Source organism: Venturia canescens, chromosome 9 (genome assembly GCF_019457755.1).
Source record: "Venturia canescens isolate UGA chromosome 9, ASM1945775v1, whole genome shotgun sequence".
Taxonomy (NCBI): Eukaryota; Metazoa; Arthropoda; class Insecta; order Hymenoptera; family Ichneumonidae; genus Venturia; species Venturia canescens.
This window is the reverse complement of record NC_057429.1, coordinates 11,718,923-11,746,402: the sequence shown is the minus strand read 5'-3', so window position 1 is coordinate 11,746,402 and position 27,480 is coordinate 11,718,923. Positions and strand designations below refer to the sequence as shown.

At 42.4% G+C, this 27,480-nt stretch overlaps 1 protein-coding gene across 3 annotated transcripts in view; it reads left to right on the top strand.

The window, feature by feature from the left end:
- Window positions 1-26,436, top strand: part of LOC122415653 (box A-binding factor-like) — a 78,299-nt gene extending 51,863 nt beyond the window's left edge. Inside the window, exons 2-8 of one of the 3 annotated variants that reach the window (XM_043427964.1) lie at window positions 796-1,192; window positions 1,723-2,853; window positions 14,492-14,628; window positions 14,791-15,105; window positions 22,226-22,404; window positions 23,975-24,275; window positions 24,534-26,436. In XM_043427964.1, coding sequence (XP_043283899.1) covers window positions 796-1,192; window positions 1,723-2,853; window positions 14,492-14,628; window positions 14,791-15,105; window positions 22,226-22,404; window positions 23,975-24,275; window positions 24,534-24,943 — 2,870 coding nt within the window. In that variant the 3' untranslated portion in view covers window positions 24,944-26,436. Of the gene's footprint in view, window positions 1-795; window positions 1,193-1,722; window positions 2,854-14,491; window positions 14,629-14,790; window positions 15,106-22,225; window positions 22,405-23,167; window positions 23,254-23,974; window positions 24,276-24,533 lie in introns of those variants that run through there. The other 2 variants (XM_043427965.1, XM_043427966.1) reach the window with 2 other exon arrangements.
- Window positions 26,437-27,480: the final 1,044 nt, after the last annotated feature.

Genomic DNA, 27,480 nt, shown 5'->3' with positions numbered 1-27,480 from the left:
GACGATCGAAAATAATATTTTTATCTTTCGACCCGAGCAGTAACACACTCACACTCGCTCGGATCGAGTCGCAAGTTCTCGCATCAACGTCACGCACGTCCGGCACACATTAATACAGTTTTCACCGCATTTTTTTCCACGCATCCTCCACTTTTTTCTCCACCTCGGTCTCTCTCTCTCTCCTTCTCTTTTTCTCGCACATTTGTACACGTCGGAATTGATGCTTACGCGATAGTAAATCGACACACGAATGTGCACGTGCACACACTTGGGCACACACGGACGTCCATATAAAAGAACGAGCGAGAGATAAGGGCCCTCGGTTATTTTTGTAACATAGCCAGCTAGCAACAGTTTCCCGTGTGTGTGCGTCTTTCTGCCGGGATATTTACGAATCTTCATTCGTCCCTCGCCCGACGATTCGCTGATTTTTACCCGCACGTTTTGTCACTCGTTTTTCAATCGTGTCCCTCGTCCAGGCTGCTTGGACTATTTCAATTCTATTTGACGACGAACATCAGGGATTCGGATGGCACTTTCGATCCTCGAGGTCGATTCGAATCTGTGGATTTTCGTTTTTGGCAAAACGATTGTTCGCATATTGAAATTTCCTGAACTTAATTATGAAAATATTTTGCTTATAAAGACACGAATCTTCGAAAGCTTCCCCTGGAGAAGTTCGAACGCATCGATGCCCCGCGAGGTCGGAAAATGTTGGCCATTTTTCGAATCCGGAGCGTCGTTGGATGCAATGTCAGTGCTGCACGAATATAGCAATTGTCTGTTGCTTTCTAGGGGTCCTGGGCGAGTACACCGAGAGCGAAGAGGAAGCGCAAATTTTAGTGCTCGAGGGAGAAAATTTGGAGGGCGTTGTCGGGGACAACGTAGAGGGAGAGGTCGTCAGGATAAAAACAGAGAACATAATTGAGCACGAAGTCGTTCTGGGGCATCAGCGTCATCAGCAGCACCAGCAAAACCCCACGATCGGGTATGCAAGCAGCCTCGACGAAGGCGGGGATGGCGTGGGCGTTCTGGAGGCGGGTCGACCGGAAATGAAAAATGGCGTCCTCGTCGAAAGCAACGTCGAGCAGAGCGTCGATCTTAATGTTCCTCCCGACCCCGAGGACGATTCAAACTCAACTTACACGCTTCATCAGCTTGGCTATGCGACCCATCACATCATGCATGACAGGTATCTTGATCGCTCTGCCCGTTCAGTAATTTGCTGCTGCCAAAACAACTTTCGAACTGTCAAAAATCAAGAAATTTATTCAAAAGTTTCGTGGTGCAAAGTTATGGATATCATTTTTCTATTGCACTCGAACCATGCTGTTTTGGCAGCTAATTAGACTCCTCAGACTCCTCAAATCTCAACGACAAACCTTTTCTTAAACACACGAAAATTTTAAGCATATTTAGAAATCGAAGGCAACAGTAGCAGCTTTGAATATCGTGAAATTCAAATAAACAACATTCGGTAGTAAATTCAGTGAAAAAATAAAGTTTCGTTGTCAAACTACCACAATAAAGATAATTGAAAATTCGTATAAAAATACTCGGGCGCTCACAGAAACGAGAAATCATTAAAAACAAGTAAAAATTTAATCAGATATTTCTTTACAATGTAATCACGATAAAAATACTGAAAAAACGAAAACGTTGAAGTTAAAAAAAAACAGGAAATTGACTATTCGCAAACTATATTGTGTCTTCAATATACAGAGACTACATGCCTGGAGAATCTCCCCGTTACGAGGGTGGCCCCGTCGAGTTAAGGGAGGAACAAGAGCAACAGGTCACGAGCGATCAGCACCCCCTCCACGAGGCACACCATCAGCGCGTCAATCAGCAGCACGAGCACCAGCACCAGCACCATCACCAACAAGAACAGCAGTACGGTCAACTCGGGGCGGGAGAGATGCCGATTCCCGAGGGAGGGGATAGCCACCACCGTCTCGACGAGGCTACGCTTCCCTCCGAGGGAAATCAAGTCAGCAGTCACATGCCTCACTCCACGATGCTACGGTACAGTACCGAGACGCTCTCGTCGCCGACGGATCATCACAGTCACCATCACCATCATCAGCAACAATCTCAACAACAACAACAACAACAACAACAACAACATCACTTGTCCAACAGCCAGCACAGTTCGCTCGCAGTTCAAAGGCATTTGGAGGAGGCCCAGCAGGCCCAACATCACCAGGAAGCATCGGAACGTGTCAGTGGAATAGTGGCAGCGATGAGATCCGCTCGGAGTGACTTTACCCTCGGGCAATTTCTGCCTCATCTCGCAAGTGCGACGTCGAGCAGCCAGTCCCCGATCGACGTCACTGTCAACTCTCATCACCACCAGCACCATCAGCAGCAGTCGCATTCCCATCAGCATCAACTGGACGACGTTCTAACCGAGGATCCTTATCTCCAGCATCAGATGAGAACTCCCAGCGCCGGAACCGGAGCTACCAGTGTTGCTAGTGGTGTCGGTGACAACGGTGGTGTTTCCCCGCCTCTGAGAACCGGGAGCTCGCCGGGCTCGAGCAGGAGCCCTCACGACGAGCACTCCCGGAATCTATCCTCCCCGAGCCATCGGCACTCTGCGCACAACGACGACGACTACAGCCCCAACGAGCAGGGACGACTGCAGCAGTCTTTCACCAATCTCACCTCGCTCCAGCCACCCAATTCGGTACAAACTCCTCACAGCCTTCAGGACAACGAGAGAGTCAACGAGCAACTTTATATGGAATCGATTTACGCGCATCACTCCTCCGCTGGCACGCCTCATCACCATCACCAGGAACACGAACAGCCGTCCTCTTCTCCACACTCACCCAGTGGCGCTTTGACCAGGTTAGTCCGACTCGAGCTTCCTTTCTATTTGCTTTTATTACTCCAGCTCTTTCGTCCCCGCTGGGAGAAATGCCCATTCACGGGGTCCGAGAAACGTCAGTGTTTTGGAATGTTAATTGTGTCGTGTGTTTTGTGCGGCTCGTTATTATCGATGGCTCATTGACGAAGTGCCTCGGTGGCATTCTCGCCCCGGTAATCGTGTGAAAAATCGTCGGAACTCAACGATAAAGGCTGCGCTTTCATTTCAACCGGAACCTTTTAATTCGCGGGCTTTTTCGTCTTTTCGGAATATTACTCGACGTCCAAAGACGACAGGTCACGGATCAAGCGATAAGAAAATATTTTCTGTAGCCTCAAAAGAGATCGGTCTGAAAATGGCCACATGAAATTGTCTCCACGATTTTATCTCGTCGCACATCCAAGAGGATTCAGTTCTGAAAACAGTGGATACATTCATTGAGTCTTTGCTCACGACTTTATGTCTTCATCGAATTCATGAACTCGCTAGCAGCAAGCACCCTCCGGAAGCGTCTTCTTCATCTTTTCCTCGATATTATCAAAGCACCGATTCACGCACACCCTCGCGGAGCTTCGAAACAAGAAAATATTCATTGGACAACTGGCAAATGTTTTCGCCCAAAGTCCTCGCGTCAAATTAGTCATTATTCGTGACTTCCTTACGTTCGATCTGCTCTGACTCACTTTCGACTTCGCTTCTATCTACTTTTACTATTTTTAACAATTGTCTTTTCTAACCGTCATTGCCGCTGAGGAAATTCGATGTCTGCACGCTTCACAAATCACTCTCCTTTGCGAATCATTGCGCAGCTCGCACCTTCAATTTTTCTAACCATTTCCGTATCAAAATTAATTAATAATAATAAACTGATAAAAGTGATTTTCGAAGGTTTTCAAAATTTTCAAAAATCATTTATTCAATAATCCCTAAACCCCCCCCCCCCCCCCCCCCTCGAAAAAATTAATTTATCTGTCAACAAAGCCCGCGGAAGCATTTCCATATTCTGCAAACTTATTCCAAATTGAAGGTTCCATCAAAAAATACACGGTGAGAATTTAATTTGAAAAATTACCTTCCAGTGCCGTGACGAGCTCCGATTCGTGGTATTAGGAAGGGGAACAAATTCAATTTTCCTGTACATTAAGGAGGGTGGATCGATACGATACAATGTTGCCATGCTAAACCATGTTAAAAATATGAAGAATTTCAAAACGATAAGAATTTAATCAAATTTGGTAAAGGTATTCTTTAAAAATATATGACAATATACATTTTTTTAGATTTTTCTACCACACAGCTCTCGAGTAATTGAACACTAAAGTTCACGTCTTTGAGCATACAGTTTACATACATGCAGTTATACATCTCGTGCATAAGAACTCCGATTTGACGCTCAATTATTCGATAGCCATGTGGTAAAAAAATTTGAAAAAAATTGTATTTGCATACTCGATGCCAAAGAATGTTATCACGAAATTTAATAAAATTCTGATCATTTCGATTTCGTGATCCACCCTCCTTGAATAATATTCATTGTTCAAAGTAGGAACTTTTGCCGGAGTATCTCTAAAGGAAATGTTTGGTTAAAGGTGCCCTACTTTGGAAGATTATTTCAATATTTATTTCGCAATATTACACGAGCGTCACGGTCAATCTTACTGCGCGGCACTTTAAAAATTTCCGTACCAATGTTCATGCTGATGTTTTTACATGCTCGTTGAGTGTGTAAATCACCGATTTAGTGTGCTACGGAATTCGGAAGCGAGTGATCGATTTTACTGTGATGCACGGTATAAAATGTACCAAAAATAATTTTTTTTTTCGTTAACTTGTCCCCGCAGACAATTTCAAAACATTACCGCGTTTAATTTTCTGCATGTATAAGTCGTTATAATTTTGAGCAAATAAATTCTCATTACAAAACAATGAAAATGGAAAGGAAAAGTGAAAAAACATAAAAATGTAATCTAAAATTCATCTCCATATTTTTACACACACACACGCGCGCGCACACACACACACACACACACACACACACACACACACGCGCGCGCGCACACACACGCACACGCACACACACCAAAACGGAGACGCTCGTTTGTGCAGTGGAGAGAAACGCATCATCGTTTTTCGTCCTCGTAGAATATCCCGCGAAAATATTTGTTCGACAGCTCAAGAGTGGTTACACACGCAGTTTTGACGGGTTTTTGTGTATGCGGAGGCGAGAAAGAGAGAGAAAGAAAGATAAAGAGCGGGAGGGAGGAATACACAAGCGCGGTATTTTCTAGGAGGGATGAAGACGATGCGGCCACTCGTGAATTTTTCGTTTCGAGGTCCTTTCGGTCTCGTCTGCGTTTCGGTTTTGGCCTATGCTAACAAAAATCCGGACTACCTCCGCCCGTATTTACTACGAAAGCTACAAAAACGAGTGAAACGTAAGTGCGCGCGAGTCTGTTTTCCTGTGTTTGTTGTTTCATGCTTTGGAAAACTAAGCGGCTCTCAATATCGCCCGAGCAATTGCGATTCGAGAGTGTCAATAATTTTTCTCGGGTTGCCTCGAGACGAAGAGATTTTTCAAATTCACAACTTTATCCGGAAAGTGTTTTTTCTCAAATTTTCATTCATTACTCGGTCGAAGTTGCTCTCTGAAAATGTTGATAAAAATAATTTTTTCTCTTTTCGAACTTGATCAACGTCAAAGATTCACATTCCTTCGATCCAGCTGCGCCTGTCGTTTTCCCTAAGATTTTTACCGGTTCAATCACATTTTCTACGCTCGGAAAATCGCGTCGATTAAACTCATTGAGTAATTGACCGTAATAGACGCCAATCGGAGAGCGTGCGAGCTCGACGCACGGGATTTCCGATGCATCGGATGCTCTCAATCAAACATCAGTCATCGATTAGATTGCGATCGCAGAGTACGCGAAAGGAAAAACTATTTCGTTATCTTATCGATGAAAATCTTGCGTATATTCCTCTAGAATGGAAATAAATTTTTGTGCAGTTTTTCAATCCGCCGTGCTCGCCAGCCACGTGACAAGTGTTTTTTAAATCCGTTCCAAGTTTTTCCTTTGTTTTTCCGCTCGAAATCGCAGATTCCGAGCACGCTGCTGAGCATTTTCTTTGTTGCCTTCCCTTCGTGAAATGTTTTTAACGTTTCTGAGGACCGCGCGGATTCGAAAGAACCGTGACGACGCTATTCGATCCTCCGTTTCGCCCAGCGACCTCTAACCTCCGAGTATAGTTTCTACGTTTTATAAACCCACCCGCCACGTCAGCATTAATAATCGTGGAAATAATAACACGCTCGAAGAACCGCTGCGGACAGCATCCCATTAGAGTTCCGAGGAATCCTCTGGTCAAATGTCCATTGCGTCGTCGTCGTCTCGCATCCGGTCGAAGGATCAGTCCTTGTTTCGATCACTTGGATCTCGCGCTCGAGGGCCCTCTCGGGGATCATTTTCACTCGACTTTCTCAGCGTTTCTTCTTACAAGAATAATTGTGCTTTTTGATCAATCGAGAGTTTGGGTGGTGAGGAAATTGGGCGACGTTTCGTGTCGCGATCGATCGATTATTCGAGTGAGCGACGCTCGGCCATTCGTTCGTCGTGATTCGCCGAGTTTCCCAACACTTTTGGGAGCGTCGAGTATTCCTCGAGTCGAGAAAAACATCGTAGAACATCGTTCAACAGATTTTCGTACTCAGAATTCCCTCTTGAAATTTGCAAAAGCGAGTTTTCTCAATGCTCCAAATGAAAATAGTCCTTGAATCTCTTTTCGGAGTCTGATGGAAGTCTCGACGCAGCCGGAGCGAAAAGTTCATTGAAAATCGGCCTGCCGGACGGCTCGAAAACGATAAAGCTTCGGGGAACAAAAGTAACGATGCTAAAAGCTGATTTTTCACTGAGAAATACGAGCTTAACAAAGGACATTGATATTCAGAAAATAGTCATTTGAATAAGGTGATTTCGGAAAAAAAGCGTAAACGTTCGTTCACCGAAGATTATTGTTTTCTGCACGTACCAGTAACTCCCCTGTATCCGAGAGCAAAGAGGAGTAGGAGATCGGACGGTGTGGAGTGGGGTGGGAGGGGAGTTGGTCGAGAGCGTAAAAGGAGGGGAGAAGAGTCCTGGTTAATGCCACCTTCGAGGGCCACCACCAGCAGGCTGTTCGTCTTGCAACGTTTCGTCAACTCTCCACCACGCGCGATTCGTAGCTTCAGTTCTTGTTCGCCCGCGGTGACAGATACGGAACGTCGAGTAATCCCGACCTTTGTTTTCCTTCGCTTTTCACTCTTCGTCGCTCCCCCTCCGGATTATCGCGATATCAAACCGGAAGAGGCTGAAAGTACAACGGAGACGACGCGAGAAAGAAAGCGGTCCGGAGTCCGTCGCGTTGGAACCGCGCCGATTTCCGGGAAGAATCTCAGCACCGAGATGATGAAGTGAGTGAAAATTAGCCTCAAAAATTCTTCCATTCGCTCCACTTTTTCTCTCTTTCGAACTCGATCCCCCTCGAGAAAAGCGCTAAACTAACGCGAAGGGGCAACAGAAGAGTCTATTAAAACAGTTTATCTCTCGTTATGAGCATGTGTGCACGACTATCTCGGTCTGTTTGGGCTCGCTCGAGATAAACTCGTGCGCGACTTTGTATTCGCAACTTTGTTGAAACTCGTTTCGCTGTTTCTATGGCGTGCGAATGAGAAATAAACAAATATATGATCGCGACCAAAAATCCGCTTGGTCGCACGCTTTCCCGATGAATCTTCGGCTTTTGTTTTCCGTTGTGCAGTCGCGACGAAAGTTCATCGACTTACGATCATTCCTTCGGTGTTTTCATCAATTATTTATGCGTTTGCTGCCAGTCCATTTTTTAATTTCAATATATTATTCTCAAGTTTTAGGGGAAAACTTGATTCTTCCTTTGCTGGTTGTAAGCACAGGAAAATGCAGCAGAATTTCCAGATCCCTTCATCTCGTTACTGACTCGATGAACACATGTCAAAATACTCCACAATTCTCATGTTGAAAAATAACATTTTTACCATCCCAAGAGCGTCGATTATCTCGGGATAAGTCGCGATGCCTGACTAAGCAAACACAGGAATAGTCGTCCGGTTTATCGCGTGCGTGTGCTGTGAAAACTGCTGATAAATTTTCGGTTTTTCGCTCCCCCCAAATAGTCCCCAAAGTAAATTCGTGTTTTCTATTTTCAAAGATAAACCTCACTTTTCACACCGAATCGATATACTCAGTTTGAGCAATAATATTCCAACGTTGTTCGTTTCATTATTGTGCAAAAAAACATAAATAAATAAGTTGCTACGCGATTGGAACTTTCGAGTAAGAATCGTTTGATTTTATTGAAAAAAAAGTGGACCACTCGAAGAGCCTTTTTTCTTGTCGAACCGAATTTTTTCCATGATTTCTGGGAGTTCGTGGCTCTCGTGAGAAAGGCCTGAGCACCTTATCGCATGTATTTGTATCATACTCGATCTCCACACACATAGGCATACATATTTACACACATATTCGTTGACGCACATCAAAGGCATTAGATTTCGTCGATCGTGCATATTATTCTTCTCGCAGCGTTCGAGCATCTCTCGAGCGATGCCTGCGCCAGCAAACGCTGCGAACTCTCCTCGAAGAAATAAAATTTCACGGTATTCAATTGCCGCACGACTTTTTTAACATCGAAGCCAACATCTCTTCGAACGTGGCGAGCAAACGTCACGGAGATATTTGATGCTGGAACGAAACACTACCTGGAGGGGGGGGCGAGGTATCTCGTGCGGACGCGAAGAGTGCACACTCGCGAGATCCACGACCCTTTTGGAATTTCACTAATTCGCTTGGGATGAGGAAACCAACAAATTTGATGCTCGAAGCAAACTCATCAATGCTCGACTATCCCAGTCGCTTTTTTCTGCTTTTTCGTGTCGTTCGTGCTCGCACCAACCTCACGAATGAGCCGGATCAACTTGAATTAACTTTTGGAAGTTAACGAAATGGAAATTTTTGAACGATTTGCTGAGAATCCCTTAATTTTTTTCCCCCGACGACTCATAATTTTTGGTAATTTTCCAGAAGTCAGGCTCCACCTATAATCGGGCTGATTTTTTGTTTTTACGTTATTGATGAACGAGAGACATTATAACGAGCCATGTTATGTCGGCGCATGACCCTTTTTTTGAAAAAAACAAAATTTTTTCACATTTTTGACCACGACCGATTCTAGGGAGGGGCAAAGTGAAAATTTGCTCTTCAATCTGAAAAAAAAACGCTCAGCGATATCGCACACACGTCGAAAGTGTTTCGGACTCACCCAACGATTCCGCATCCACATAAAAACGAGAAGATTTCCGCTGCAGCCCTGATTCGAGATATTTTTCGGAATTCCCCAATTTCGAATTTATAAAAATATATCGATTATCGTCTCCACCATAAAACACATGTTTCCATGTCACAGTACAGTCCTGAATTCATGAAAAACAGTCTGCCCAGTTACCTCATTGTTCCATGAATTTTCATTGAAAGGGTCCGAAGAGCTGTTTCTTTGAATGAAAATCAGGCGGGAGAAGCAAGAGAAGACTTTACGTTTCGTCATCAATAAAATACGGGCTTGGGATTCTGAGAAGAAATCGGAGATACGCGTTATTGAGACTGGAGTATAGTGTGTTATAGAAATCGAGTATCAGATCACCCTCGCAAAACGCTCACGCACTCTCTCAGCAATTAACACCCACGATATACTGTAAACAGCACCTTCCTCCGGCTCTCTCATTCTCGCTAATGTCCACTGACCCGAGGCTCATGATAATACAGCAAATAAAACACAATAAAAATTATGATTGTTTCGTGAGAGGCTGAAGAAGTTTTGAGCAGTTGCGAGTGTAGGATAAAATGGAGCAGAGTTGAGTTACCTGGTGTTTATTCACTCTCGAGGTTTTCGGAACGAAAGCTTCCTCATTGAGAAAGGATGCATCGCTGCACTTTGCCACGTGCTCAACTCGGCATTCCGGATAAACGGTTTTCTCGTTCTTCACTCTCTTTACTAGTTTCCTTTCCTTCGACCTCTCTCTCTCTTCCTCCGTCAGCATACTTCGGTGTGGCGTACAGGCGGAGCGCTTCTTGGCACGAGTGCGTCAAACTCTCGTAGGATTTCCCGAGCGACTTGACTAGCCGTGTCGGGCATTTACGTTGCTCGCACTCGGACGTAAGACAGTCGCCCCGGTCTCGGGGTCCGGGGGGCTGAGCAGCGGGCCGTTCTTTTCTGCTGGCAGAGGCAAGAAAATACGCCAGCGGCGATTTCAGTCTGGAATGAAAAAATCACATTGTTTTAGGAATTGGAACGAGCGTAATTCGCTCGTTCGTTAATAAACGCGCGCACACACGCGCGTCTCCCTCTCGACTTGTGATATTTTTCACTATCAAACGCGGACCGACCTGTCTCAATGAACATTACGTCAACGTGAATCAGTCCGCGGCTAAGCAGTTTTTCGACGAGGGCACCGACACTCGCCGCGGTGTCAAGTTCGTCGCAAATAAAATGCAAACTTAACACTTTCGCGGTTACGAAACAATAATCAGATCTTTGACTGATGCGGATTTAATGAAAAAGAGAAATAATGAAACTCCGATTACGTTGAACCGATTCACGGCTCAACGTCACTTCAGCATTCAACTTTTCACTTAAACAAGTTTCGCTCTTCGATAAAGTACGGTGAAGGACCACTTTTTTGCGGTAAATTATAGTTCAAGGTCCCCTGATAACTAGAAGCACAGTTCCAGGGCTCCCAGGGGCCAAAATTTTCAATTATTTCATTTACAATTTTGAGTTTTCAACACGGTATCCTATGGGATAACTCACAATAATATTAATTGTGAAAAAGTTGTACGGTCTTAGAGCTTCGGAGAAGTTTATATCGTGAATAAAATTAGTCACAGATTTCGTTTCTTTAGAAAAAAACATTAATCGAAGTTCGGGCAAATTCGGAAATCACGAGGATTTTATCAAATTTTTTATTGAGACTGTCTCACGTACTTTTATTCGTCCAGTAGCTTCGCTTTTTTTAACGAATTGACCGTTCCTTTTTCTCGGTGGCATGACACCGATTTATAAACTTTCTTTCGCACAATAAAAATGTTTCCTGCCGGACTCGATCATTGACTAGTCAAGTTGAAGTACGAATTTGATCTTTTATGATATTTTTACAGCATTTTATTACATTCTTGTGTTAAAAATATTCTCAATGTAAGCGTTTATTAATTTTTTTTAGTAATTTAAACTTCAATTAAGGAGTTTCAACATCAAGTGCGAAAACACGAATTTTTCAAAATTTTCTTCTACTTAGTTATCGAGTAATTACGCATTAAAGCAGATTTCTTATGCCCGGAATGTATATGCTTGTACACGTGAACTTTAGTGATCAATTACTCGATAACTGTGTAGAAGAAAAATCTTAAAAAATGTCTATTGTCAAATTTGGCACTAGAGAATACGTTCACCAAATTTTATAAAATTCTGATCTTTTTGAAATTTTTTATGTTTTTAGCATGGTTTAGCATGGTAAAATTGTGTCGCCTGTACCGAAACTCCTTAAATCAAGATAAATTAGTTGCAAACTTAAGTCATAGAACAGCCGACTTTAAATAGGAGAATGTAAAAATTCGTTTTGTTCTTATGTAAAATTGATAAAAACCTTAGCATATTTGCGTTCGAGAAAAACGTGAACATTTTAAAACGCGATTTTTCTTATCGCTGATTCGTCTCAAGTTGAAGTTTTTCAAATAATTCGGCTCCGAGGCAGTACTTTTCTACGAGAGTTTGCATGAACGTGAGAAAAATAGTCTGACAGTAGTCGGAGGACGCGTTCGTCGCGATAATCGTTGGCGTCTGTCGCACGTGCTGCATTTGCGCTCGAGTCGATGAGCACGTACCCGAGCAACGGAACGTGCCGGATAATTGTATACTTCAAGGCCACATCCGTATTTACATTAGTCGGAATTGTTAGCAATATTTATATTACTGAAGAAATGACGCCTCGCGGTGTGTCTTTCGGACTGGTCACATCGGCTAAACTTTTTTCTCTTGTTAAACTGCCCGATCTTTTCTATTTTGTCAATTTTTTTCGTGGATGAATCGATTCGAGTTTCCTCCGCGGATATAATTACGCTCCGATTAGATATTTGCACGAATGGTTAAATCCGAATTAAATTCCTCATCGAAAACATCAATCGCGAGGAATTCGTCGCCGATAAATATCTCGAGATTCTCGTGACTCGATGAGGACAAAAAACGAGAGCGCTCCCGGCCCCAAATCCCTTGGAAAAAGCCTTCCGAATACCTGAAAATTCTCCCGAATGAGTCACACCGTTTTCTGCCCGACTTTTGGGCCCTTTGCCGGTGAAATGTGCCACGGGGCTTCCCTTATTGCGCCTCGCTCCATGTTTCTTCCTGACGATCTTTTCTCTCGAATCTCAAAACGCTACAGTAGTTCTTACCTACGAGCTTCGGACCTCCGGGCTCTTGGAGATGAAGAAGTTAAGAGACCCCACGGAAATGGAAACCGAGTGTCAATTAAGGGGCTGCGTACAGTGCGTTGCGTTTCTTTTCGAGTTTTTTTTTCTTCCAATCTGAAGCACGGACCGGTAACGATGGTGCAGAGAAATTCAATTTTCGTATTAAAAAAATCATTTTCTTCACAGTAGAAACTTTTACCGGAGTATTTAGTAAATTTTGTCGTCCGCGTGATATTTTACTGCGCTACACTGTAAACATTTCCGTACGAATGTTTATGCTAAAATATGCGCCTTTACTGGGGACGTGGCAGGGCTACGTTGTCGCTATGTAGGCCTGTTTTCCCATTATTTTTATATGCTCAGCCCTCTGTTGAAGTGTGTAAATCACCGATTTAGTGCACTATCTGCAATATTTGCTATTATGAAACTGAAAATTGTGCAAAATATTAAAAATTTTACGGTGCGTTGCAGGAATTAATTTTTTTTCGTTAACCTGTCCCCGCAGTAAAATATGAGCGGTTAATTTTACAGTGAATTTCACGCTAAATATTGCAGTTTAATTATCTCCGCGCAGCGTCACTTTTGCTTATTTTTCAATTACTTTGGATCATTTTGAATGATGAATTTTCATGCCAAAGCTGCGGAGGATTTTGGATAATTTATCGACGCTTCTTCAATCTTTAAGCAAGCGAAAAAGACACGGTTTGGGTGATAGAAACATTCCGAAATTTCTGCGAAACAATCCGAGGCGTTCCCCTCCCTCCCGCCCCTTTCATTGCTTGTTTTTTGTACTTCGTGTCGCTTTTCCCCTCCCATGAATTTTTCGCCGTTAATGGGCCGATCCGGTAATGGATTACTCGTGTCGTCGCGGACGTCGAACGTCCGGCGAGTAAATATCCAGTAAAACAGAAGGTTTTAGAGGACACGAGGAAAAATCTAGCCGCAGGCACGCGCCCGCATTCGCGAGGCTCGAGCTCCGGAGTTCCGGTTAACAAAGGGCTACTTCCGGTCTTGAGCACCGTTCGATTGCGACGTGTGGTCGTCGCCTCCTGACCCCCAGGTGCGTACCGATTTCCAACGTTCCGAGCAGTATTCCCTGCCCTTTCGAATATTTTCAAAATTCGTTTCTTATTTCGATTCATTCATCTCTTTCGGTCAGATTTTTTTTTAGAACTGAGATAAAATTCGCTCAAACAAAAACGTAAGCAAAAAACTGTCCGCATTTTCGATCTTCGGATGAAGAGGAAAAAAAGTGAAACAGGCCGGAGATTTGCTTGAAAATTGGACCGATCATCGCTGACAGGACTTTTGATCGTTCGAGCAGCTTGTCACGTGCTTGGAGGGAGGCGTTACAACGATGCACGAGCTTCGAGCAGCTGAACGACGTCGAGTGTTATTGCAGATCGGTGTTTGTTTGCACGTACACTTGGCGCGCTGTTTTGCGTGAAACCACCATTCCGTTTCCTTCCTCGCGTCGCGCCGCCGGAAAAGTTGGACTCAGGAGGCACGTCTGCACCGTTATAATTGCAGTTTCCACTGTTCCGTGGGGGCGATTGCAACGGAGACATTGCTAAGTAGGAAAATAAAAATAAAAAAATTAAAAAACGAGACCGCTAGCAGCTTTTTTTTGGGTAATCAGCGTTTTTTTTTCCGTCCCAAAAATACTCGACTCGGATCTCTTCGCTGCTCGAGGTCAGTTACGAACGAACAAACGATTGAAACATCAAAATTTCACTCGATTGAGGGCCCCTCGCTGACGAGCGTTTTATCCGCTTCTTTCGACACGCGACGATCCATTAAACGATCGTTCCCATGGGAAGAGGCGTGTTCTTTCCTACCAGATGTTTAAAGCAGTGCGCTAATTCGAAACGATCTCGCGGAGGCTGAAAACACTCGCGGTCCTCCTGCCTCGTCCCCTCGAATATATCGCGCTCTTCGTTGCATTCGTGAAATTGACAAGTTCGATGATTACCGGTGTCGTTTTTACCCGGTTTTCGTCGAAAACTATTTTTCTACTCTTTTTCTTGGGCGTCGGGCGAGGATAAACATCGCCCGGGATGGCTTCTCTAAATTTTTATCGTTTTTGTTGCAGCTCATCTTTGTACAGATCGATAAGCGGCGTTCCCGGGATGAGCGGAGCTGCTCCGAGTGGACCGTACGGGTTGTCCTACATGACCGGAAGTCCGAACGAGCTGACGACTTCGACTCAACAGCTCTGGACTTCGCAAGGTGAATTTTATCGCCTTTTCAACGTTTCTCAACTTGGAACTCTCAGTTCGTTTGACTTCACGTGCTTTGGCATTCGAATCTTCTTTTTTTTCAACTTTTTTCTCCCCGAATCACTCGAGCCCCAAGGATTTATTCATCTTCATTTGTTCTCGCGTCTCGCAGGCTTGGGTGGCGCACTTCCGCCCCTCACCGAGGATTACGGCAACACGAAATCACTCCCGAACGTCAGTCAAGCCTTCTCCCAATCTTTTGGCAGGACCACGAGCTTCCGGAACTACAGTCCACCGTACTCGTCTCAACAGTCCGGAGCCGGAGCTCCAGGAAACCCTGGCCCTGATGCCAACTCCTGGTCTTACCCTCCGCAAGCCAGCGAAGCCCTGACCAGCGCCCCTTACACCGTTGTCGTTCCATCCCGCAGACAAAATTCGAATTCGACGTCCCAGCACCAAATTAGCGCTGCGGCTAGTTTGTCAGCTCGTAAGTCTACCGAAAAACATTCATTTTCCTTCCTCCGGGTTGCGAAAAATCTCGTGTTCACAGCTTCTCAGAACATTTTCTTTTACTGCGATTTATTACGACGGAAATTAGACGAATTTATTGGCAAAACTATTAACCGTGTTGAGCCGCGTTAAAAGCATGAAAATCGAGCCATTCGACGAAATTCACGCTTTCTCTGTCGAAATGTGTACTTGCGAACGCGCATCGATTCGCTCGACATGGAAAAACGAAAAGGAAAAAATCTGCTCTCGCGCCAAAGTGAGCACATTCCCGTCCACGTTAGCCTCGAAATCTCGATGCTTCGACGCCTCGGAGTTGCGATAACGCGGACAATCGTTTCTACCGAGAAAAACTCGCTGCATATTCTCACGTTTGGCGACATTACCGAATTCAGAGATTCGTGACATTTCGCGTTTCGCTTCGGAGATTATCTCAAGACGCTGGAATTTTAGCACGAACGCCCCGAGTCGAAATTCAACGATTTTTTCGTCCTCGGACGGAAAAGCATTATCGTTGTTTTGTTTCGTTGAGGCGTTTCGATCCCCACCGAATATCAATCTCCGAGCCATTGACGAGAAGTTTATTCAGATGAAAAAAATTAGGAAATTTGTGATCTTCAAATGACACTGAATGACACCGAATATATGAGAAATGGAGAACATGCCTGGCGCTTGTAAGGGCTTAGGGGTGGTCTTCAAACAGGCTCAGAACTTGGCGCTAGTGAAAAAAATACGGCGAGAGGATGGAAGAAGAAAGAGGAAAACGTGCGCGTGGAAATTGTCAAGATGCGAGTTCGATGGGCGTGTGCTCTGTCTGCTGCGCTCGTTTCGTCCTCTCGAGCACGTTTCGAAGCGTGTTTCGAGGTTGAGGGATCGCAGACCACCGCACACGAGACCCAGCTTTGGGGACATTAGCGTCGTCCGTCTGTTTGCACTCTCGAGCCTCGCATTTTCAAAGGGACGCCGATTATTGGATGAGCGATGAAAATAATGCATTTTCTTGAGGTTTCATGGCCCGCGAATCACCTCTTTCAGTGCTAATTAATCGGAGGGAAATTATTTATTTACTCCGACCGGTAAAAAATCAAACGGAGCCGAACGTTTATTTTTTATTACCATCATTATTCTTGATTTTTCTTCGAATTTAATCAAATGCCAAAATTCGATTAGTGCGATCAGTTTTTTCCGTACAGTGACGAAAGAGAAGAGATAAATCAGAGGGAATATTGACAAAATCCTTAGAAGTTGGACGGAGAGAAAATTTCACTAAAAACTACTATGGCGCCACAGAAGCAGGGCTCTATATCGGTAATATTTATTAATTCTTACGAACATAGTAATTCTTTGTTAAGCGACTCGATGAAAATTGATGAGTGATGTCAAAATAAATCGGTACACATGTATACCGGTACATTATCGAAATATCGCGAATGAAATTCTGTTATTTACCAAAGTAAATTTCTAAACACTTTGGCTCATGATCGATGCTTGTGTTCGAGCTCCTCAAACTTTACTATGTTCAACTGTAAATTTCAATTGTGAAAACGGTACTAAGTATAGCAAAACGGCATAATAATTCAACTTGACAGAACACCATCGAGTCAACATAAATTTTACAACGTTTCCTTGGTGAACTATGCTAGGAAAAAATAGCACAGTTTGAACCTTTGTCACAGCAAAATACGGGGTTTAAAAATTTTCATTCAGAATTTACTTGGAAATTACAATATTTTTGGTAAAAACCTTCAAAATGGGCGATATAGAACCCCGATCCCATGGCAGCATAGTAATTCTTACTATTTTTTTCTCTCCGCGTGGCCTCGTTTGAAGCTGACACAAAAAAAACTTGTAAGTTTGAGGCTTGCGAGGAGAAAAGTGTTTTGAGTCGGCTCCGGTTTCAGTACACGCGATTTCCATTCTCGTTTCCTTCATTTTCGATTTTTCTTCACATTTTCTCGTTGAGGGAAGACGGTTTACGGGGCCCCGTGTCGTCTTCGGCTTCCAATTGATTAACTATAATACTTGCCAGGCAAGAAATGTGCAATTTTGGCACTCCGTGCGATTCCCAACGCTCGGATTGTTTCGTAACGATTGTGAAAATCTCGTTGATTTAAAAAAAAAGTCGATGAAGATTGAATCGAGAAATGCTCCGATTTTCAAAGCAGGAGAATTTATCGAGGTGATAAAACAAACTTACCTGACGTTTCTCACCGTTCGAGACTCTCAGGTGGTTATCACAAAGTCTGGCAAGAAGGAAAGAAAGCAGTGGCGAAAAGAGAGCGAAGTACGTCCAATGGGAAAACAAAAACGCGAGACGAGAAGGATTCTCGAGACATTTATCGCGAGAGCGAACGAGGAGCGAGGGTGAGCTCGAATGTGCTCCGAGAGTCGCGAAATTTATCTCTCGGTTGGGTCAACCCGGTGGCCGACTTGGTGCGATATATCAACACTCCCTGGAGTTAAAACCTCTCCGGACGATAAGGAGAGTTCAACTTCTTATTTTTCTCGCTTTCGTGTTATCCCCGGACGCCACTGGAGCTGAAATTCGAAAAAAATAGCTTGAACAAATAAAAAATAATCTCGAAAGATTCCTTCTTCGGAATACGAAGCAGAAATGCTCACGATATTTATTTCGATTTTATTTCGCTCTCTAAAAGTTCATTTTTCCTCAAAAAATTTAATATTTCCTACACGAATTCTACGCGATTTGAATCATTGATCGATCCACTCGTTTTTTCATCATATTTTCAGTTCCTGGAACACGAATGCTTAAAAAATGCACACCCGTCAAAAATTGGAAATTCTTTCGAAAATGACGCCTTTAAGATACGTTAAATGCGCTTTTTTCATAATCGAACCACCGATTACGAGAGATACGATTATTCGTCGGTGATGAACCATGACCTAGACATCGTGACTCGATGAAGGTGCAATCGAGTTGTGACTACAAGCGATAGTAACCGAGCTCGCAGGTTCTATAAAAACAATAGGGCGGCTGCGTATCTCCAAACGAGACACTCTACGATTATTTTCGTGTTTTCCCAGTCACAGCAGTCATAAAACTTTCACGTCTATCTAATCGATGTTAGCTCACTTCTACACATTCATGTCACCATTCAAAACGGACTGGAGAGCCTCAGCAGAAATTTTGCAAGTGGTCGAAATTCCGTTTCGTTGAATTCTTAGAAATGATTTTTCATGTCCAATTCATTTTTACATTCATTAAGGGAGTCACCCCGTGTGGGAGCTGGATTTTTTTGGGTTTTCTCGCGATTTTTTTGCGGCGAGGAATAGAAACGTAGACTTTTGAAATTCGAAGGGTTTATTTATTGATATTTCAACTCTGTTATAGAATTTTCTAACCCCGATTTGATGTGTGAAGCAGTGGCTACCGTCTGAAGTAAAATCATACAGAAATATTGAAATCGAAAGATTCTCGTGCTTCGAAACCCACGAGATTTCAATTTTCAAAGATGTTCCCGAAATTGCAATAAACGAATAAAATAATATTCATTGAATCTGAATCTAAGAATTTTAATAAAAAAAATTGAAACGAAAAAAAAGCGTGATTTCGTAAGTATTTACGAAACGCGAGATTTTTCTCTGAGGCGGTAGTCGAATTTCCACGATTTATGAGTTTCCTCCTCGCTCTCTCCACCTTCGTATTCCCGAAGAGACATTTTTCTCTTGACTCTCAAGTGCGGCGGCACGCAGTTGGCCAAAGCCTCTTGCGGTCGTATCCGAAGCCGCCTGCGGCAAGGTTCGTGCACCGATCTTCTAGTGTGCACCACCGATGACGCTCGAGGTTTCACAGAGGAATAAAAATTCTCTTTTTCGTCGGATCAAACTAGCCAGACAGTCTGTCACGAGCACTCGCGTTCTTCCAGCGATCCATTTTAAAGGGCGCGGGTTTTTTTCTTGGATTAAGATCCTTCGCCACGCGTAGGTTCTCCGAGCCGAGAGTTTCTCTCTCAATCCGAATCACCTCACTTTACTATCTTCATTCGTCGAGCTGGCATGTGTCGTTTGTGGCAAAAAAAATGCATTTTATACGAACGACTTTTCCAGACGGGCATAACGAGCAGTGAGTGCACTCACGACCGTTTTCTACCACTCAAAATACGAAGAATTTTAATCGCTCCGAGCCGTCGACGTTCGTCGTCAAGAAAGCATGGAAACGCGGCTCCATTGGAAAAGCACTTTCTCTCTCAGTTTCTAATGGATGGAAACAAATTTGTGAAACTTTTGAAAATTTCGAAGCAACTTCGTCCAGCCGCCGACGCACGACGCTGCGCCGAGGATTATTTGAGCAGGGGGGAATGCTCATTCGATTATTATCTTTTCTGTCAAAATAATCGAAAACAACTTCGAGTCTACTTGCCTCCTGGATCGCTGAAAAAATGCTTCTCGCGTTCATTGAGTGAGTCTCGAGGTCGATGTCCATTTCAAGTATCTCTAAAAAGTGTACACACGCGAATGGGGCGCCCCGTTGACGCGGAGCGCAATCCGAAGCCGAGCGAGAAGAAGCGGCGTTCGGTTGAGAGGTTCCCCGTTGTCAGCATCTCTCACGTGCGATCTTATTAGCTTACATAATATCCGATTGCTCCTCGCAATGCTGAGGACACCGGTGTATCATCTCCCATCACTCAATTCCTATAGGATTACTCGGAGGGAGCATCCGAGGTCAAACACCGGAGAGTAATTCTCAGGATTTTTTTCCCCGGATCAAAACGAATGGCGCGTTTTATTGGTGTGCGGGCAAAAGATCCTGAGAAAAATATCCACGCGGACAAAATGTTCTTGGGACAAAATACCTTAATGACATAATATCGTCGATTTGAAAATATCCTACATTTGTAAGACTGAATGTCTTAGATATTTTTATCTCTATTAAGGAGGGTGAATCACGACATCAAAATAATGAGAATTTGATCAAATTTTGTGATAACATTCTTTGGCATCCAAGTGTACGAATACTATTTTTTTCAAATTTTTTTACCACATGGTTATCGAATAATTGAGCGTAAATCGAAGTTCTTATGCACGAGATGTATAACTATGTAAACTCTATGCTTATACACGTGAACTTGAGTGTTCGATTACTCGAGAGGTATGTGGTAGAAAAATCTAAAAAATCTATATTTTTAAAGAATACATTTACCAAATTTTATGAAATTCTTATCATTTTTAAATTCTTAATATTTTCAACATGGTTCAGCATGGCAACATTGTATAGTCGCGATCCACCCTCCTTAATCAAGGAAATCATTTTTATGTGTGTTTGTATTTTTGTTTGTTTGGATGTTTAAGTTTGTGCGTGCGTTCTGCCCACTTGACATAAATAAATAAAAACAATGAAAAAACAAATAATCATTAAACAAAATTATAGAGGATATTGTGTCTCAAGATATTTTGACCCGGATATATTTTGTCCTGGGATCTATTTTCACGTTTTATTCAAAGATCAGCTGAATCGAGTCGTGCACCAATAAATTTACGTTTTCCCAATGCATTTTTCGATGATCCCTCGCAATTATTCTCATCGACTCATAATAATAATAATAATAATAATAATAATAATAATAATAATTTTGAAATTCGCTCCAAAAAATCTTGAAGTGTAGAAAAGTATTTTTGTCTGTGTCCCGATGAGCCTCGATCACTTTAGCGCAACATTTTTCATAGCTCCAATTGGAAAAATAATTCTCAAGTTTTGCATCGATTTTTAATCAAATATTGTAATGAAATTTATTGATAAAAAACCTCGAACCTCGAAATTCATTTTGAATGAAATTTTCACTGAAAAAGCGGTTCTTCTTGCAATGAAAAAGTGACTGAGGTAAAATTTTCTGTACGAACTAAAAAAATGTTGTTTTCAATAAAACTAATGGGAATATAAAAGCCTCGAGACGCGCAGGACAATTTCATGCATACGCGCGATAGTAATGCGTGCGTGGATACTCCGCAGTCGTCTTAAAATAGCATTTTTTCTGTACCGCATTTAGTGGCATTTAATACTGCGAGCTGCTACAGCGTGCAAGTGTGGGAGGAACGTTGAATTTTCCGGTTCTCGTTCGTATGCGTACATACACCGTTGCTATCGTGGCGGAAGTCCCGATAAAGGAACGTCCGTCTCCTGCAGCCCACCGTGAAATCCCCGCGCGAGTTTTTTCCTTCCCGAGTGAACTCGATTGAACATTAGAAAAAAAATGGTCGTAAAATCAACTCGAGCCTCTCGTTCTCTCAGTCTATAAAAATCGATTCCATTTCGATTCTCGTTTCGAAATATCAATAATTCGAGAAAATTTCAAGAAAAACTCATTTGTAGAGAACTCAGCGAGGGTCATTAAAAACGTATAACGAGGATGGCCCGAGGGAGAGGGTCTGGAAAGATTGGTCATTTCTTCGACGTTTCGTCTCACTTAGTGCTACTGAAATACACAAAATTTACAACGAATAACGAGTACAGTGTCGAAGGCACTGAAATGCTTGCATTTTCGTAGCTCCAACTGGAGATACTCGGCAAAATGACGCTTTCCGTACAAACGCTCACTCGTTTTTCTATTGTCACGATCACTTCCTGTCGTTGACTTATTATCAACTGAAACTTGCTCATTTTGCATAATTGTTACGCTTTTTCTTCCTCCCCTCATTCATTTATTCATTCTCACGTCCGCGAGCGGCGAGAAAAAAGCTTCGAACACTCCGCGCCTCGTTATTGGCATTGTCTTAGAAGCTAAACGTGCGAGCAACAAAAAAGGGGTCAAGCAATGTTTTGAGCACAAAGTGCCAACACTCGTCGAGTTGTTAGCAGTGAGCAAACGAATTGACGCTTATTTTACAATAATTGCCATTATATTTAGGAGTATTCACGAGGAGATCGAGAATGTTTTTCACGATATATTAAGATGTTTAATAATGTTATTAAATCTTGAAAATCAGTCGGTTTGAGCTGCCCCGGCGGTCGCCAACCTGAGAATAATTCATCGAAAATTTAGCTAGAAAATGTTGGGTGAAAAAAAAGAGAAAAATAAGGTTGAAATAAGCTGCTAAGATCGCAAAGAGATTGAAGCAACGAAATAATCTCCGGGGATAAACAGTGCAGCACAACATCGAGGCCGAGTACTTTACGGAGGGTCGAGAGTGCGTCAATTGTGGCGCAATATCGACACCCCTATGGCGAAGGGACGGGACCGGACATTATCTGTGCAATGCGTGCGGCCTCTACCACAAGATGAACGGAATGAATCGGCCACTGGTGAAGCAACCACGGCGCCTGGTAAGCAAGGAGCTAAGGTTACCGCCTCGGTCATACGGGAAACAAAAAATACACACAGACACGTGAATTTTTTTCAATTTTTCAAAAGGGCGAGCAAGAGAGAGGAGAGAGAGAGGGAGAGAGAGAGAGACTAAAATTAGGGACTCATTAAGAAACGAGAAAAAATTGAAACGAATTTTTAAAGCGAGTTGAAGGGCGAAGAGAGAGAGAGTTAAAAAAGTTTGTTGCTCGTTGAATAAATGGAGCTCGTTTGGTTTGAGTGAAAAAGTGAAAAATTTATGATGAAAATGATTGAGTTTGGATCTCGTCTCAATTGAATCTCGTTTCAGTAATATCAAGTCGTGCTGAAAATTCATAACGAAGTAATAATAATACTGAATGCTTATTTCGCGCATGACCGGCGGCTACTTACGCCTTTGAAGGTGACCAGGAGCCAATGTGGAAATTCGCCCGTGGTTTTAGCCAAAAGTATAGAGAGGCCGAGAAATTCAGGCTAAATTTGAGTGATGGAAAGCCATTTTTCCTCTTTCAATTTATAACGAGGCTTGCAAATAAAGTGACGACAGATAAGTCCAGTCTAGTCAGCATCCCTCGAGATTATTTCCAACGAGATCGCTCCCAAAAGGCGGTTTCGTTGGATAATTATTATTCTCTATTTTCATTCGCATATCTCAAGAGATAAAACTAATTGAAATTGAAAAAAGATAGACTATTATTGTACTTGGAACGAGACCCTTAACGTTTGGCCTCCTGTCTGTTTCAGTGGCGGACCAGGGCGAATTCTACAAAAGCTTCTATGAGTGTAGTAGCGCCCGTCGTGTCCTCGAGGAGAAATCGAGCCGCCGCTTGGTAGGTGTCACCTTAACCTTCCAATCAGCATTTTTACGCCCCCCACCCCTCATTGAGTCTTCATTTTTTACCGATAATTATATTTCTCTCTCTCACTCTCTCTCTCTCTCTCTCTCTCGCTCTCTTGCTCTCTTGCTCGCGCTGAAATTTTTCTAATCGTCACGTTTTCTTTTCATCTCTTTTGCCTCTCTCATTTCGACGCTATTTCCTTTTCATCGCTTTGCCTGATCGGTTGTAAATTCCTATTTCTTCCTTTCTTGGTTGCTGATTCCCGTTTCTTTTTTCCGTGCAAAAATCTATGTGCCAACGTTAAAAATGGTGTAGAATCTTGTTTTATCGTCACGCGAAAAATCGACGAGATAATAATTTTAAAGTAGAACATTTTTGGATGAAATTCCGACGAACTTTGTGAAAAATATGCATCGAAAAGACTTTTTTTGCAGACGTCCAAGAGTTGAAATCATTTTTTTTTTTTATCAAAAAGCACTCCCACTTTGTTGGACCGAAAATAAATTAAGCATTCAATGTTCATTTGACAGACGAATGAACGGTAGAGTTAAATTTTCATAAAAATTTCATGTACCCAGAGAGAAATTCGACATTTTATTCCAGAGTTTTATTTCCTTGCTCGTGTGTGACAAAAAGCTTATAATTTTGCTCGTCTCCTGGTGAAAAACACAAATGGCCTCTCTGAATATGGGATTCCTTTATTTTCGTACAGTCGGCATCGAGGCGCATTGGACAAACTTGCAGCAATTGTCAAACGAGTATAACTTCGTTGTGGCGGCGTAACGTCAGCGGGGAACCGGTATGCAACGCTTGCGGTCTCTATTTCAAATTGCACGGAGTAAACAGACCACCTGGAATGAAGAAAGAAGTCATTCAAACACGCAAACGAAAACCCAAGGGTGGGATGAAACAATCTGATACGCCGCTCTCCAACGTTTCCCAATGTTCAATCAACAACAATAACAACAACAACAATAACAACACTAATAACAACAACTTGAAGCTCGAGCCAGGTCAGTTGGGGAATATTTTTTTCTCTACGTTTTCTCGTTCCTTGGAAACTTTTTCATCTGATTAGCTCTGCTTCGTCGCTTCGCCGTTCGAAAGAGACATTTATCGGACTCCCAACGACGGGGGGAAACGTAAAAAATTGAGCACGAAAAATAAAAAAAATTCGAATGTTTTTTCACGCTTTTTATGTTAAAATAAGTTTTCGGTATGAGATTCAAGGTTGTTTTTCGATTTAATAAACTTTTATATTTTCGTTCCAGACAATTACACGAATTTGAGAATGGTCGGGCCTCAATCGATGTATTCGAACGCTCTGTATCTCGACAGCCCACCGGCTTCGAGTTGCATAATATCGTACCGGCAAAATCCATCGAACGCTTATTACGACTCGCTGGCAAATCAGCAGCATCAGCAGCAGCAGCAGCAGCATCAGCAGCATCAACAATTATTGGAGACTCATTCGCCAAAGATAGAGTGTGCCTCGCCGCCGGGTCGCCTCTCACGCTCGCCAGTTCTCGTTTCCGGAAGTCACTCGCCGGATCAACACCATCAGTTGGCATCTCCCCACGTTGCAACACTGAGCAATCTCTCGGTGTCTTCGACCATGAATAAGATTCTTATGGACAATGCTCATCTCGAAAGACCGACCGTCGTCTCGATATCGTCGTAAATTAACGAGAAAAACGGAATATTTCGAAACGAAGGAAAAATAAAAAAGACAGATGAAATGTTAATCAAAATGCTGGCTGAGGTTTTAGAACGATCCGATGCTGGACAATAGTCACGTCTTCGTAATCCCTCGAGCTTGACCTAAAAAACGAGAAAAAAATCCATGACGAGGTGTCTGGGAAAGTATCGAAGTAAGTCCCCCCTCGCCCCCCCCCCCCCCCCCATGATTTATTGAGGATGTTACTAATTTTCCATTTTAAATGAAGATTTTCGCGTCAATCTCCTGTCGAAAAATCGATTTTCTCTTCCCTTCGACATAATAAAAAAAATGTATTTCCAATAGTGTAAATAACCAAGCGATTCTTACACATTTTTCGTTATCCAAATGATAATGTTATTCGAGACAAAAATGAACGAGCGGAAATGTCGGCCGCCGAATGAGAAATGTGATTTTTAAACTGGGAATTCTATGTCTCAGCTATTTTAACATAATTACGATGATTTTAAAAAGTTCTCTCGACCGCATTCAGTTCCAAAAGTACCGCGAAGTAATTCGCCTCCACGAGATATTCTCGTGATCGATAAACACTTTCTGTGTCGACGAAACATTCGTGAAACCCCTCATGAATAAACAATTAATATACATAGCATATTTGTTTACAATCAAATAGACATAATGCAGTGTCAACATGTACAAAATATTGTATGTTTTTAAAACGTAAGCTGCGAGTTACGACTTCCGTTTACCATTATTGTATCTATCGCTGGGATTTACTTCTTGTACATAAACATACTATCATAACGCTAGTAATAATAAAAGTTACGTTGATTAGGAGAATAGGAATGGTAAAGTATAAATATTGCGAGTGAATATACGGATCGGGCGGCGTGGAGAGATCGATTGTTTTATTTATCGTCAAGGTTCAATGGAAAACTCTTGTCGTAACTTTTTTATATTTTCTTTACTTTTAATCGATTATCCAAATCGACATAATATCTTTTAAGATACTTCGTTCTTTTATAATTGACCAAAGACAATGACTCGCTGTCAATTTCCATCGAGCGATGAGCACGATGGTGAACTGTCAATTTTTAAATAGACAAAAAAAAATAAGAAGAAAGACAAGACAGACATTTTTTTTCCTGTAAATAAATCTCGCTAGAGATCATGATTTTAGGTTACGAATGTAGTTCGTGGTTATTATTGCCCTTTACACCATTTCGTGAGGCTCGCAAAGCACGCTTTTTTCCTAAAAAAAAACATAGACGACGAACTATCACAATTTTCATATAACAGATACAAACGTTGCGAAATACATCATTCCCATGATTTTTAAACGCGTCGACGATGTTCCGACGCTTTTATTTTTTTTCTCAACGAAAGCCCCACGACCAAAGCTTGCACCAACTATGTTAACGTATTTCTTTTAATATATTTTCCGAGTATTGTATCCGAGTCATCAAGTTGTTCTAAAAATAAAAAGGGATATTTAACGCTGCGTTATTTCGAATGGCCAACGAGCCTCGATATTTTATTCCACCCCACTTGTTGTCCCACCAGAAAGAAGTCTTGGAAACTTGAGATTTATACTGAAATAATTCAGGACCTCGATAGAAATCTATCAAAACAATCAGTGCAATGGTGCGAGTCCACGGAGGTGGTGCCTCGTGCCGGATAAACGTTGAGAAAAAAATAACGTACCACGTTATCAGCACGGATTCTAGCCTGTGCTTTGTAACGATGACGACGACCCTTGATAAGAAAATTTTCAGGCTGAAGCCACTAGACTAATGTAAACTATCGTTCGCCACTGCGAATAGCTTATTAAAAAGAATCCACGCAATCGTGCGCAGCGTTAATCTACAAATAGCCCGACAACCTTTCGAAGCGGAAAAAATCTCGATCAGTTAAAAAACGAAGAAGCTCGCGAGTGGCGAAGCCAACGGATAACAATTTGTGGGATAAACTTTTCGTTGTTTTCCTCCACTTTTATGCTGCATTTGATTGCTCGAGGATCTAAATAGTACAAGTCACATTTCAACTTGAAATTTCACAGTCGATTCTTTCATACGAAAACTTGAACCGAAGAAGATACACGGAGAGAATTAAATTTGGAAAATTATCGTCCAGCAACGACAGTGCGGAGACGAGCTGCGATTCGTCATATCATGATGGGGAAAAATTGAATTTTCCTGTACATTAAAAAATAATATTCATCCTTCAAGGAAGGAACTTTTATCGGAGTATGTCTAAAAGAAATTTCCGGTCAAAGGTGCCGCACTTTTGAAGATTAGTTCAATATTTATTTCGCAATAATATTACACGAGCGTCACGGTGAATCTTACTGCGCTGCACTATGACGCGCTGAAGTTTCCAACGTTGGAGTCCAACGAAATGATCTAAAAAAACTCTCAAATAATTACAGTAAATCTCCAATCTTGTTCTCTGCTGAATTTCCAATTCGCAATTTTTCAAGCCACTTCAATAATTCATGAAATAAAAAAATAATGAATTATAAATCTTTTTTTCGTTCATTT